Below are 12431 nucleotides of genomic sequence, written 5' to 3'. Positions count from 1 at the left end.
TCAATTTGGCAATTGAAGAACCACAGATATTATTTAAAAGGAAAAATATTTGTAACTTGTCTAACAACAGTGCATAGTGGTTGGTGATTTCTATCCACTGCCCTCAGAGTATTTTGCAGTTTAGTAAACTGAGGTACAGAGATGTTAAGTGACTTGCTCAGTGTGATAGAGCCCACATATCTATAACATCCATTGACTAGGTCATGTTTCACTTGTTTCATGGGCATGGTCTCCTAAGCCAGAAGTAGGGAAGCTGCCTTAATGTATTTCTGTCTACATACCAATAAGCTGTAAGGTCGCTATGCTTCTAGTGTGAAAGGTAGCATACGCAGAGTGTCTCAGTATGGCACTGCTGGGCGGCCTGAATTAATTTGGGAATAATTCATCAAGTCCATGGCAGAAACAATAAAAGAAGTCCATGCCTCAGACTCTCTTCTTGAGGAAGCTACCTACTTCACTGCAGTGCCAAACCCCTAAAGCTGTATTCTCCTAGCTTTCAATTTCCTGGCATTTCACAGCAGTCTTCATACTTGAAAGCTTGTTATTTGATTCCTATGGGAGAGGGCTTGCCCCAGTTTAGTTTCACTGCCCCAGTAGGCCCAGGTGCAAAGTTAAGAGGGGCTTTGGAACCATTCCCCACCCCAGCAGAGCCAATGCCCAGCAGCAATGGTACACCCACAGTTTACCCATGCTGGGAACTCCAAAATAGTTGCTGGCTGCAGTTGCTGATTTAACAGCAATACCTAAGGCAGGCAGAGCAGCTCATTCAGGGACTGTTTAGGAGTTCCCAGCATGCGTAAGACTGCTGCACATACATAGACCCTTCACCCCCCCCACTCCTGGAACTGTGCCGCCCTCCCTTCTCGCCCCCTGCCCACCCCCATTTTGCCTAGGGTGCCAACTCTGCTTGCTAGACCACTACATTGTCCAGAGCAAAATGTAAACTGCAAACTTGAATAAATGAAGAACAAATAACTACCAATGACTTGTTCTTTTAGTACCTGAGACTTGTTGGAAAAGGAATATATTAGGTCAAATTCAGAGCTCATGTAAACAGCTTATCACCAGTGAAATCAAAGAGGCCCGGCCAGTTTACAGCACTACTGAGTTTGAGGCCTGATCTTTATCTATCACTGTGTTCCTTCTGCAAATTCAGTTTCAACCACTTCTGTAACTGGAGGCTGGTTTTGACACTTCCCCCAGTCTTTATACAAAAATTATACAGATTTTTGGATAACTTTACTGCAACATTTACTTTTTTACAAAACAAAACATAATTTCTGCAGATAAATTTGATGCATAATATAGAATTATATATTTGATAATAAAATGTATCTGTATATCTTATGAGTAACATTGTATAAAAATAAAAGCATAATTTTAATTTGTAAAAAAACTAAAATAATGAAATCAACTAGTAAAATAAAAAAAATGACTAAACTAACTAGTAAAACAAAATAATGAAATTAACTGGTAAAAAAGGTGGGAATATAATGCAACAAAAAGGCAGTGTACTGGTTGTGCTTCTTTACAGCTGTTTATATATATGTATAGCAGTGTTTCATTTTAATCACAGAAAAATGTGGATTTTAGGTTAGTTGTTTTAATCCGAAAATTGGGGATTTTTTGAAATCAGAGAAACTAGGATGCCTGTACCTCATTGACACTAGCCATTGTACCCGAGAGGTGGTTGGCCTGTTGAAGTCAAGAAGGCAGGGCAAAGGCTTTTATGGCCTGAAGCTCACTTCATCATCTAATGCCATGAGTATCATGTCCCCGTCCTCTTTCCAAAGGCACGAGGACACAGATATAACAGCAAGCATTTTTTTTTCTAGCAGGCTTGGCAGGGGGTTGTGAAACCAAAGGTGCCAGGCCAGCCCAGACGTGTGGTGTAGCACAAGCCCAGCCATCTTCCTTCCACAGTGAGAAGGCTGCACCACTGGCAAACCCCAAAGTGGGAACCTGAGGCAGGAGGCACAGCTAAAGCTGCCCTGTTCCCACGCTCCGGCTTTTCAAGTCAGCCTCACGCTTTCTAGGGGCTGACCCCAAGATGCTTGCGCGCGCACTAAGCAGCGCGAACAAAAATACGCGATCCTTCGTCCCCGCCGGGCGCGTTGCTCCCCTGTGCGCATGTGCCGCACATGGCCACACGGCTCCGGCAGGGGGCAGCAGTGCCCCCCCCCCCCCCGCTCTGCTCAAAGCCGTGAGGCCCTGGCGCATGCGCCGATCCGCACCCGGTAACCGCGGAGGGGGAAGCGCCGGGTGGTTTCCGCGCATGCGCGAGCGTGGCGGCGTCAGGCGGTGGACGCTTGTCCGTAAGTTTGGTTGCCGCGCGGTTGAGGGGCCGGCGGGAGGGAGGGGGGGGGGTCGTGCGCGCTGCCTGGCGGGGGCTGCCTCAGCCTTCCCAACCGACAGCGCCTGGTGGAGTAGAGCGTTCGAGTCCCGGCCGCGCCCGCCCCTCCCGGAGCCCCGCGGGCGCGCGCCTGGAGGCGCTGCGCGGGTGCCGGAGCGTGGGTGGCTCGGCCCAAGCCGCTGCCTCAGTCTGCCCGGTACCAGGGCGAGTTAGAGGGCAGCGCACCTGCCGCCCTCTGTGTGTGTGTGTGTAAGCTTGTGTAACTAGACGCTTGTGCCACACACACACCCCTCCAAAACTAGGTGGCAGGTTTGGTGCCTTTGCCTTTGATACTCAGACTGACCAGGGGGCAAGCGGGTGGCACGATTGGCGCAATTTAAACACCTGCCGGCACCTCTGCACATACCCGCCTACATAGACTTCAGCTCATAAAAGCTTACATGTGCATGTATTTGTGTGTATGCGTGTGCACACGTTTTTATGAGGTGAACTTTGTGTGTGGGTACAGCAGAAGCTTGTGTGTATGCGTATATGAGTCTGTAAGATGAAACTTGTTCTACACGCGTGTGCATGCCCATATATTTAGCACAGATTTCAACTCACAAAAGCTTGGGTTTTTGGGTTTGGTTTGGTGTGTGTGGTTTGGTTTGGTTTGGTTTGGCTGGGGAGGGAGAGTGTCCATTTAACTAGCACGGCTAGTGCTGTCCTTTTGCCCACTGGCTGATGTAAGTATTAAAGGCTGTTAAGCCCCCAAACTGGATGGCTAATTTTGGAGATGCTGTGTGTACTTGCCTGTATGCATCTCATCTCTGCTTTTTAACTGAATAACTTCTTCCCTATTTGCAATGCTGACAGGTCCCATCAATTTAGAGGATGGTCAGTTTGACATCTCTTAGTTTCTGTCCTTTTCTCTTTCTAGTTTCTTCCCTTGCTCCAAACTTAAAGCTGCTACTGCTGCCCAGCACTGACAGTGTTTGGTATGGGCTACTGGGATTTCTGATTCCCTGCTCTTAAAAATGAGCGTCTGCCAAACAAGGTTGTAATAAAATGCCTATACTACAGAAATGCACTTAAATTATCTAGTATGTAAGGACAAGCACTTTTACAGTCTTTCCAAAAACAATGCTGGCGTAGTTAAAAACAGCAAAACTTTCTAGAGTAGATGCATCTTGGTTGTAGACCTGCTCTGTGACTCCTCATCAGGATTCTAGTTTTCTCTGATAAAAATTCTCCAATTTTCAGATTTTAAAAAAGTAACCCAAAATCCTCATTTTTCCATGATTAAAATGAAACGCCACTAATAGATAGATATATGTATAGTGATGTTTCATTTTGATCACGGAAAAATATGGATTTTGGTTTACTTTTTTTAATCCCAAAATTGGGGATTTTTTTATTGGCGAAAACCAGGATCCCTGCTCATCAAGTAGAAAAGCACTAGAAATGTTTGAAAACACATTTCCCCCATCCTGCCATGCAGGAGTAGAAAGCACCCAGGAAACATGGGTGCTTGCCTTAGGAATGTAAAAAGAGGTGTAATTTTAACCATGTATTGAATTCCTAGATCCCCGATCCTGTCACCTTTGAATGCTATTCTATTGCAACTGATGTATCCCTTATATATATTTTTTGAAGGTACTGGGTGAGCGCTGCAGGTTCATTAGATTAGTGAAGTGATGTTTTGCAGGTTGCTTGATCAGTGTTGATGAAACATCTGTTTGCTCTCAGTCCCAATTCATTTTCAGGGACAAGTGACCTTAAATTTCAGAGCATTGCAGCTTTCCCTTTGAATATTTTAATATACGTCAGCATATATTGGTGCCACCATACCTTATTATCTCTTGTGGAACTAAAATGCTTATACTTTCTAGCTATGAGCAAGCCTGTTTTCCCTGAAGTCTAGATGTTTGGTTGTATACAGCTTGACGCTTTCGACAAGAGGTGGGATACAATTTTTCCTGCCCCTTTGAAGTGCTTGTGTTGTTAAAATGATGTATGGTGAGGGAGTTGTGCTTGTGTTTTCTTGTTGGTGGGTTGTTTTTTATTTTTGAAAGCCTTATACTTTCAATAAAATCTGCAACAACTAGATGTCCAGCCACAGGTTTCCCAGTGTAGAGCCTTAAAATACTTAGTAAAGTGAAGCTTTTGTGTAATCACTGAGATTATTTATCTGGGGGTAAATGAAGCTGTTGTCTGAATCTGACTGGAGACTTGCCTTCCACAGTACAATGTAGACAAGAATAAGTAGTTGCTGCTTAAGTATGAAAATTGTACAAGGAAGATAATTGTGGAACTGATTCAAGGGAATACTTCCTGTCTGAAAAATGAAGCAGAAGCCTGCTTTACATTTTTAGTGAGCAACCATATAGCTTCTTCATATGTTAATAAATGGTACAGTAAAGCTTTAATGTAAGGCCTGGAAAGATTGCGTGAGGTATATACATCGTAGGATGTGATGTATGTATTTATTTAAGTAGCTAATATACATTGTCAAGTTATCTGGGATCCTGAACAAACTTTATCTAAATTGGTAACTTGTAATTTGAAGCACTGTTAATTCAGTGTATGAGAACTTTGAGTGCCTAAAGAATTTAATTACTTAGTTAAATGACTATTAAAGATGCATAAGTATTTCTAAATTTGCCATGGCTTTTTTTGTTCTTATTTAGTGTGTTTGAATATACAGTTGAAAGAGACTAAGGCATGGTGTTTATTCCTTCTCTAAGGGCTGTTGTATGTACCAAATCTGAGACAGATTGTACACAAAACTGAAGTGGAGGGTATATATGTACACTTTCTCCATGGGTGGAGATTACAATGGTTTGCCAGACAGATGAGGTCACATTTGTGAACTCTCATTTGATAGGTAACAAAAATGGGGAAACTGATAAATGGATGCTACTCTCACTTCTTGTTAAACTTCTTTTTCTAGGTTACAGAAGGAAGCATTTTGATGATGTGACAATTAGGAAGAAGTCATGTCGACGCTGTGTCCACCACCCTCTCCTGCAGTTGCAAAGACAGAGATCTCACTGACTGGAGAGTCACCACTACTAGCTGCTACTTTTGCTTACTGGGACAATATTCTTGGCCCTAGAGTACGACACATCTGGGCCCCAAAAACGGAACAGGTGCTTCTCAGTGATGGGGAAATAACTTTCCTTGCAAACCACACGCTTAATGGGGAAATACTTCGGAATGCAGAGAGTGGTGCAATAGATGTGAAGTTTTTTGTCTTGGCAGAAAAAGGAGTAATTATTGTTTCATTAATCTTTGATGGGAACTGGAATGGGGACAGAAGTACCTATGGACTATCGATCATACTTCCACAAACTGAGCTTAGCTTCTACCTTCCTCTTCACAGAGTGTGTGTTGATAGATTAACACACATTATAAGGAAAGGAAGGATATGGATGCATAAGGTAAGTCTATTCTTCATTAAACCAAAAATATGCAAAGGGCTTTAACTTTTTATATGGAAGGCATATTTTACAAAAGTAAAACTTAGGAGGCATATAGTATTGTTTGTGGTGTTATCTAGAAAATTCCATATAGAAAAAATTCTTCACCTCTACACTAAACAAACCTTTATCCTGCCAATGTGCCTTTGAAATTACTGGGAGTTGTACGTCCTCAGCATCGCTCAGAAGGTTGCTTTGTGTCTGATTCCAAAACAGGAAAAACTGTGACTGAACCTTTATACAGAGCATCTTAATGTGCCCTGCACATTAAACCCATGTCTATATGCAAATTGGCAAGAAAATGTGAACTTCTGGGGATAAAGCATTGTCTAAAACTAACTGGAGAACCTAGGAAATGCAGAATCATACTTTCAAACTAAAAGCAAGAAGTGGAGAGAAAAGTTCTCATTTTAGTTCAAATGTCTTCTGCCTTTGATATTCCAAATGAGTTTTCTTAATCAGATTGCGTTCAGCAGCGGCAAGCCTCATCTCTGAGTCCACTTCAGAAGTTTCTCTACAGACTGAACGTTTTAAAAATAAAATGCAGTCTCATTTTACAGCTGTTTTAGAGTAGGTTCAATTAAATTAAAGTATGCTTGGTGCTTTGTAGCTAGTAAGTATCTTGTAATTTTGTTGACAGAAGTTACCAAGCAGCAGTTTGAGGTGAGGAAGTTCTAGTTCGTCTTGCACACTAGATATTCTTTTATAAAGCTAAAATTCTATCCTTATGATATAAATGGAAATGACAAGGTTTTTTCGGTTTTGTTTTTTACATTAACAAAAATGTTTCATAGTAACTACACGGTAAATTTACTGATGTGTCACATTTTGATACTTTAGTCATTCTGTTTCAAAGGATAATCTAATCATTTGCAGTCTTGTAATTTTCCAGTATAGTATAAACATAAATTTCATGCCTACTCTTATCTTCCTAAACTCAAGTGACTTGGTTAGCAGTTTATTTTTTAATAACCATCAGTTAGCAGGTTCTTGTGCTTTTGGACAAGTACTTTCCTTGTTACGTACTGGTGGCTATCTCTTGCTTCAGTCTTCTGAAATTTGAGGCAAAACGATCAAACTCAAGATGAAATACAATTCTCTAGAATCAGTACAACTTATTCCTTACCTCCTTCCATGTCAAATTTCTTTTCAGAAGCAGTTGTCAGTCCCTAAACCTACATTCATGAAGTCTTTTTATTTTGTGGAACAGAGAAGCTGCTTGGCTCAGCAGTGATCCTGAAAGAGAGGTGGCTATCATAGTGGTCCTGAAAGTAGTCAGGAATACTTATGAACAGATCTTATCTCTCTTCCACTTCACTCTTGCCTGGAAAATGAAGAGCTGAGTGGAAAAGTGCTCTAAAATATAGATTAAGAAGCATAAATTGTTATATTTGTATATACTTGTTTCTCAGAAAACTGCCCAGTTAAAAAGTTTAATCTGGCCAAATACTATGATTCTTAAAATAAAAGCTGCTGGAGCAACCCAGCCTATATAAGAAGAATGTCTTGACTCCTTATTGTACAGGAGGCCATTGGAATTGTAATGGATATCATGCCTTCCTGTTCCAACTGTGGTTGAATTGTTGACCATCCAACTTTCCTTAGAGTAGAAACTTGGTACAGATTAGAAATAATATCCTGAGCTGGCATATTCGCTTGAGGTTTTGGATAAATCTCTAAAGCAACTACCTTAGAAGCTATTCAGAATGGAATTTGGCTTTATAATATAAAGTTAGCTGTTGAAGGTGTTATGTTTGTGAAATATCAGCTATCTCTCTACAAGAGATGTGCACAGTGCTTTGTTCAACTTCAACTGCATTCTCATTGAAACCGAAGTCAAGGATGGAAGTGCCTTAAAGAGATCAGTGTGGCACCAGTGTTGTTTTTCCACAAGCACTTGTTTCAGGTTCAGTGAAGTAGGTTTTATTGCTGCCTGGAAAGGAAATCCTGCTGCACTCAGCTCGTTCTTTATTTGTAAGTTGTGAGGAGTTGCCTGTTTTTTCTATTCCCATTGGAGTTGATCAGCCTCGAGTAGCTTACTAATAAGAAACTAATGAGTAAATCTGCTGAAGACGTGGCAACTCTTCAGTTTCTGTAAGACAGTATCTTTGGATCTTGTAGAATCTTTGCGTGGGATAGTGTATTGACTGATGCTACCATTCATTAGGACCAAGGTTACGTACCAGATGGCGTGACATATTGTTCTAATAAGCTACATTTTGATTATGTTCTCTTCTAAACTTCTGATTACTTGAAGCCATGGGATTCCCACTGAGCCAGTAACATGACCTCCTGTGTATTCTGTGATTCAGTAACATGAACCTTGCATGGAGATCTTCAGTGCTTAGTTTTAGAAAAGTTGAGATGGTTTAAAGACTTGTTTTTCTCTCAGCGTCTCTAACATGAGAATACATCCTTTTGTAAAAAGTAAATAGGCTTCTTCCAAAAGATCTGTGCTGCCATATGATGGGACAGATCAAACTATTCCTTTTTCAACAAAATGTTGAAAATCATCATGGCTGAATTTTACATCTTTTTTCATTTTTCTTTTTAAATTTGGGGGAGAGAGATTTTTTTTTGGTCTCATTTACACCTACCTCCAAGCAAATTAAAGATTTATTAATGGGCAGGCAGGGAGCTTTTATATAGTATAAAATGGCTTCTCTTGTCACTGCTGTGAACTCTGTAAAGGGAAAAAGTCCTGAACATCAAAATGTGAATCAAAGAAGCATGACTCTACAGGGAAGAAAGTTTTACCAGTTGATACTTACGTGCATATGTGTGTAGACGTACCAAGGCTTTTATAATTTTTCTGAAAAGTAACTGCTTCTCTTGCTCAGGAGAGGCAAGAAGGTTTCCAGAAGATTGTCTTGGAAGGCACAGAGAGAATGGAGGATCAGGTAAGAGCGACTGATTGCATACAGCACACCGTCAAAAAGCTACTTTATTGGAATCATTGATTCTAGAAGTTGGTGCTGCTGCTTATTTTTGAGATCCAGAAAGATGCCTTGAATTGGCTGAGTGGCCTGCAATGCACAAGAGGCAATCTTTGTGAAGATATGATGATGATGGAAACTATGAACATATTGAAGGAAAATATCTCCCATCACATTATGGGTAAAGTGAAAAATCTATGAAGAATATTACCTTTCAGATAAGGGAAACCACTTATTTATACTTGAAAATCTCTAAAGTTGACAGCTTCTATAGATTTATGCATTCTCCTTGTCAAAGGTAGGTTTTTCCTAGGTCATTAACCTTTGAGGATACAAAGCTGATGCTTGGAGTCCTTCCTGTTGTTGAAACAGAGATGTGGTTGTAGACTGCAGGTATGAGATAAAGGGACTTCCTCAGTCTGAAAATGTGACCCTAGTTCTTTGTAAAGGAAAGATTGCAGAAATCATTTTGCAAGTAATTATTGAATGAAAATATATTTGTCTGATTCTCTAGAACATCTAATTTTGGGATTGTAAAACTTGTCAATAACTGCATTTGTGGTACACTGTGGTAAAATGATCAAATTGTATATGTCTTGTCTGAGCCAATCAAACTTCATTCAGAAGATTAGCATAACAGTTTATAATGGGCAAGCAAAATACGGCCCGCAGGATGCATCCAGCCCACCAGGCACTTTCATGCAGCCCATGAACACCCATCAGCGAATTGCATCCAGCCCGGCCCTTCCTCCCACGATGGTGGGATTGAGGAACCCACACCTTTCAACATACCCTGTTGTGCCTTGCTCCCACCCTCATGGGCAGAAGGGCCTGGCTTGGCCAGCATGCAGCCACTCCAGGGGACCTGCTCAGTTCTCCTGGCATCCCCCTTGCTGTGGACGGCAGCTAAAAAAGTAATGCAGGGGGAAGCGGACTACAGCTGGGTGGGGGCAGGGAGTGTGGAGCCTCTGCCCGGGGGGGGGTGGGAGCATGGAGCTCGGCTGGGCAGGGTGTGGGTATGAGGGGGAGGGGACTGATTACACACTTCCCCCTCCTCCTGACCCCCCCATGGCACACAAGCCCCGCTGCCAGCAGTAGACGAGGGTGCTTGGGATACTCATGCCCCGTGTAGGCTCTGATGCCCTGTGGCTTGTGGCTCCAGCCAGAGCTGTGTATGGGAGTGAGAAATGCAGCTTCCCTGGTCCACCCCTATCACAGGGGCTCTGCATGGCATAACTGCAAGTCCCATACTCGCGTGGCACTGGGGGAAGTCCCATGCGGAAGCCAGCTGCCTTCCTCACCCCATGCTGTGCAGGTCCCGGGAGTCCACAGGGAAGCAGGGGCCAGGGCTCCCCTCTATTTCTGGCAGAGTCCCGGGACCTGCACAGCAGAAGTCAGCCAACTCCAGCGCTGGGCTTCCCCCAGTGCTGCATGAGTGCAGGAGCTGCAGGCTCACTGCACGGAGCCCCCACAATAGAGGTGGGCCAGGCAGGCTGCACTCCTCTCCCCCACCCACAGCTCTGTCCAGTGCTATGCATCACCAGGTGCGAGCACATGTATGGGGCATGAGTTCCCCCACCTGCTGCTGCCAGCAGTGAGGGCTGAGCACCACCCCCTCTCCGCACAAAGCTCACACGCTTGCACCCTGCCCCCACAACCCCTTGCGTATACACCCCCGCAACATACCCTATGCCCCCCCACACGCACAGCCACAGCCCCTCACAAACCCCCACACACCCATCCCCCACAGCCCTCCATACATGCACACACTCCCCCAACACCCACACAATGTATATATAAAGGTAAGACTTTCTTTTTGAGTTGTTATACAGTTCTATATATAGTATATAAGCACAAATCATGACATATTTTTTATAATATTAAAATAATGTTATAGTAGGTCTTTAACTTTTAGTGCATGATTTGTATTTGTTTTTTTTTTTTCTGGTTCCAAAATGGCAACCCTCCATTCCCAAAAGCAGTATTTCTGGGGGGCAAGAAGAGGGACTTCTGGTGGCAAAGGTCAGGGGTTAGGCGGGACTTCTGGTCCCAATATGGTGACCAGGGTGGGGCTACCCATGTGGTGCTCCACAGGTCACCAAAACTCATTAAGAGGTCCTCCAGCCAAAATAATTGCCCACCACTGGTTTATAATCAGCTGCTTGCTTTTGTTTGGCTAGTGTTGAACATATGTATCATTTGCCTTCACCAAAACAGAAAAGTAAACTTATGTAGCTTGTTGGTGTTGCACTGTTGCTAGTAGCTTTCTATCTTGCATGCTATACTTTTACTTCACAACACTTTATTTATTGCTCAGGGCCAGAGCATCATTCCAATGCTGACAGGAGAAGTTATTCCTGTAATGGAACTCCTTTCATCTATGAAATCACATAGTGTTCCAGAAGAAATAGATGTAAGTTCTTATGTTAGCTGCATTTTGAAAAGGAAGCACCTCTGCCCTTCCTATTTAGTGCTGCCTTTGGTAAAATAAATCATTGTTCCCAGAAATCATTATGCATTTTGATGTTTGGTGCAAGAAAGCTCTCCTAAGTGGTATTTTTGGTAATAGTTTATGCCCCATGAATTAGCATTAGCAGCAATTTTGATCAGCACTCTAGCTAAATTGGCTCTTGAATGGTGGCATTCCTTTTATGAAGGGAGAGGAACGAATATTCCACTGGCACTAATATTGCAGCAAAGGAGTAGATGTTAATATTGAGATCCACTAGAACGTGGGACAGTGTTCGTAAGAAAACCGCTTCACTGGGGCCAGTATGAAATATTCTGGACAGCACACTAGGAAAATGCTGTGTTGAAAACAGTCTACCTTTTTAAGTGGAGGAGGAATAGAGTAATGGTATAATTGCTCCTCTCTTGGTGTCTGTCCTCATTCAGAAATATAAGACTGATTTTTGTGATTTATAACATACTCAATTCTTAAAATTTCCAAAATAAATGGCTCAGGATCTTCTTGGGTTATCCCTAAATACTTTTAGAAATAGGAAATGATATATTTTCTGGTGTATTGCATATCCTCATCTAAACTTTTTCTTTTCTTTTCATTCTTTTGCATTCTAGATAAGTGACACTGTCTTAAGTGATGATGACATTGGGGACAGTTGCCATGAAGGCTTTCTTCTAAAGTATGGTCTTGTTCTTTCTTTTATGCCATTGTGAAGTAGTTGATGCTAGTATCTCTTCAGTTGGTTTCCTGGATTCATGGTTAAGGGTTAGTTTTGGGGAAAAATAAAAAAAAACCCTGCTAGTACTGATTATAGCTTCTTCATATGTTTATCTGTAAGATACTGCAAAATTTGTTTCCTTTTTAAATGAATAGTCAGGGACGGATAAATCTTAAAACAGTTCAGTGAAACGTAACTTTATCATCACTGAAATAATTGGATTAGATAAATTGAAAGGAATTATATGACTTTGAAAATGGTTTCAAAAAGGATGTGAGGAATAAAAAACAAAATTGTGAGTTATTTAGTACCTGAAAGGTGGGGAGTAGGTTATTGTAGAAATGGTGGCTAATAGTATCTATGTATATTTTTCAGACTTGCATTAAAATAAAAGTTTTCATTTTTGTACATAAACAAAAACAGTTTACTAGAGCAGTAAATTAGTGCATAAACATGTATTGATTTAATAATGCTCAACACTTCCATACTTAAGAAGCTT

The 12431-nt window shown here is 41.9% G+C and overlaps 1 protein-coding gene across 4 annotated transcripts in view; it reads left to right on the top strand.

Moving 5' to 3' along the window:
• Positions 1-12431, top strand: part of C9orf72 (C9orf72-SMCR8 complex subunit) — a 150203-nt gene that overhangs the window by 123182 nt on the left and 14590 nt on the right. Inside the window, exons 1-5 of one of the 4 annotated variants that reach the window (XM_090038817.1) lie at positions 2222-2315; positions 5286-5775; positions 8655-8714; positions 11068-11163; positions 11829-11893. In XM_090038817.1, the coding sequence (XP_089894943.1) occupies positions 5332-5775; positions 8655-8714; positions 11068-11163; positions 11829-11893 (665 nt within the window). In that variant the 5' untranslated portion in view covers positions 2222-2315; positions 5286-5331. Of the gene's footprint in view, positions 1-2221; positions 2316-4302; positions 4707-5285; positions 5776-8654; positions 8715-11067; positions 11164-11828; positions 11894-12431 lie in introns of those variants that run through there. The other 3 variants (XM_090038819.1, XM_090038818.1, XM_090038820.1) reach the window with 3 other exon arrangements.

Source organism: Crocodylus siamensis, chromosome 3 (genome assembly GCF_052110815.1).
Source record: "Crocodylus siamensis isolate JL-2025a chromosome 3, ASM5211081v1, whole genome shotgun sequence".
Lineage (NCBI taxonomy): Eukaryota > Metazoa > Chordata > Crocodylia > Crocodylidae > Crocodylus > Crocodylus siamensis.
The sequence above is the reverse complement of the archived record's forward strand: the minus strand, read 5'-3'. Positions and strand labels throughout refer to the sequence as shown.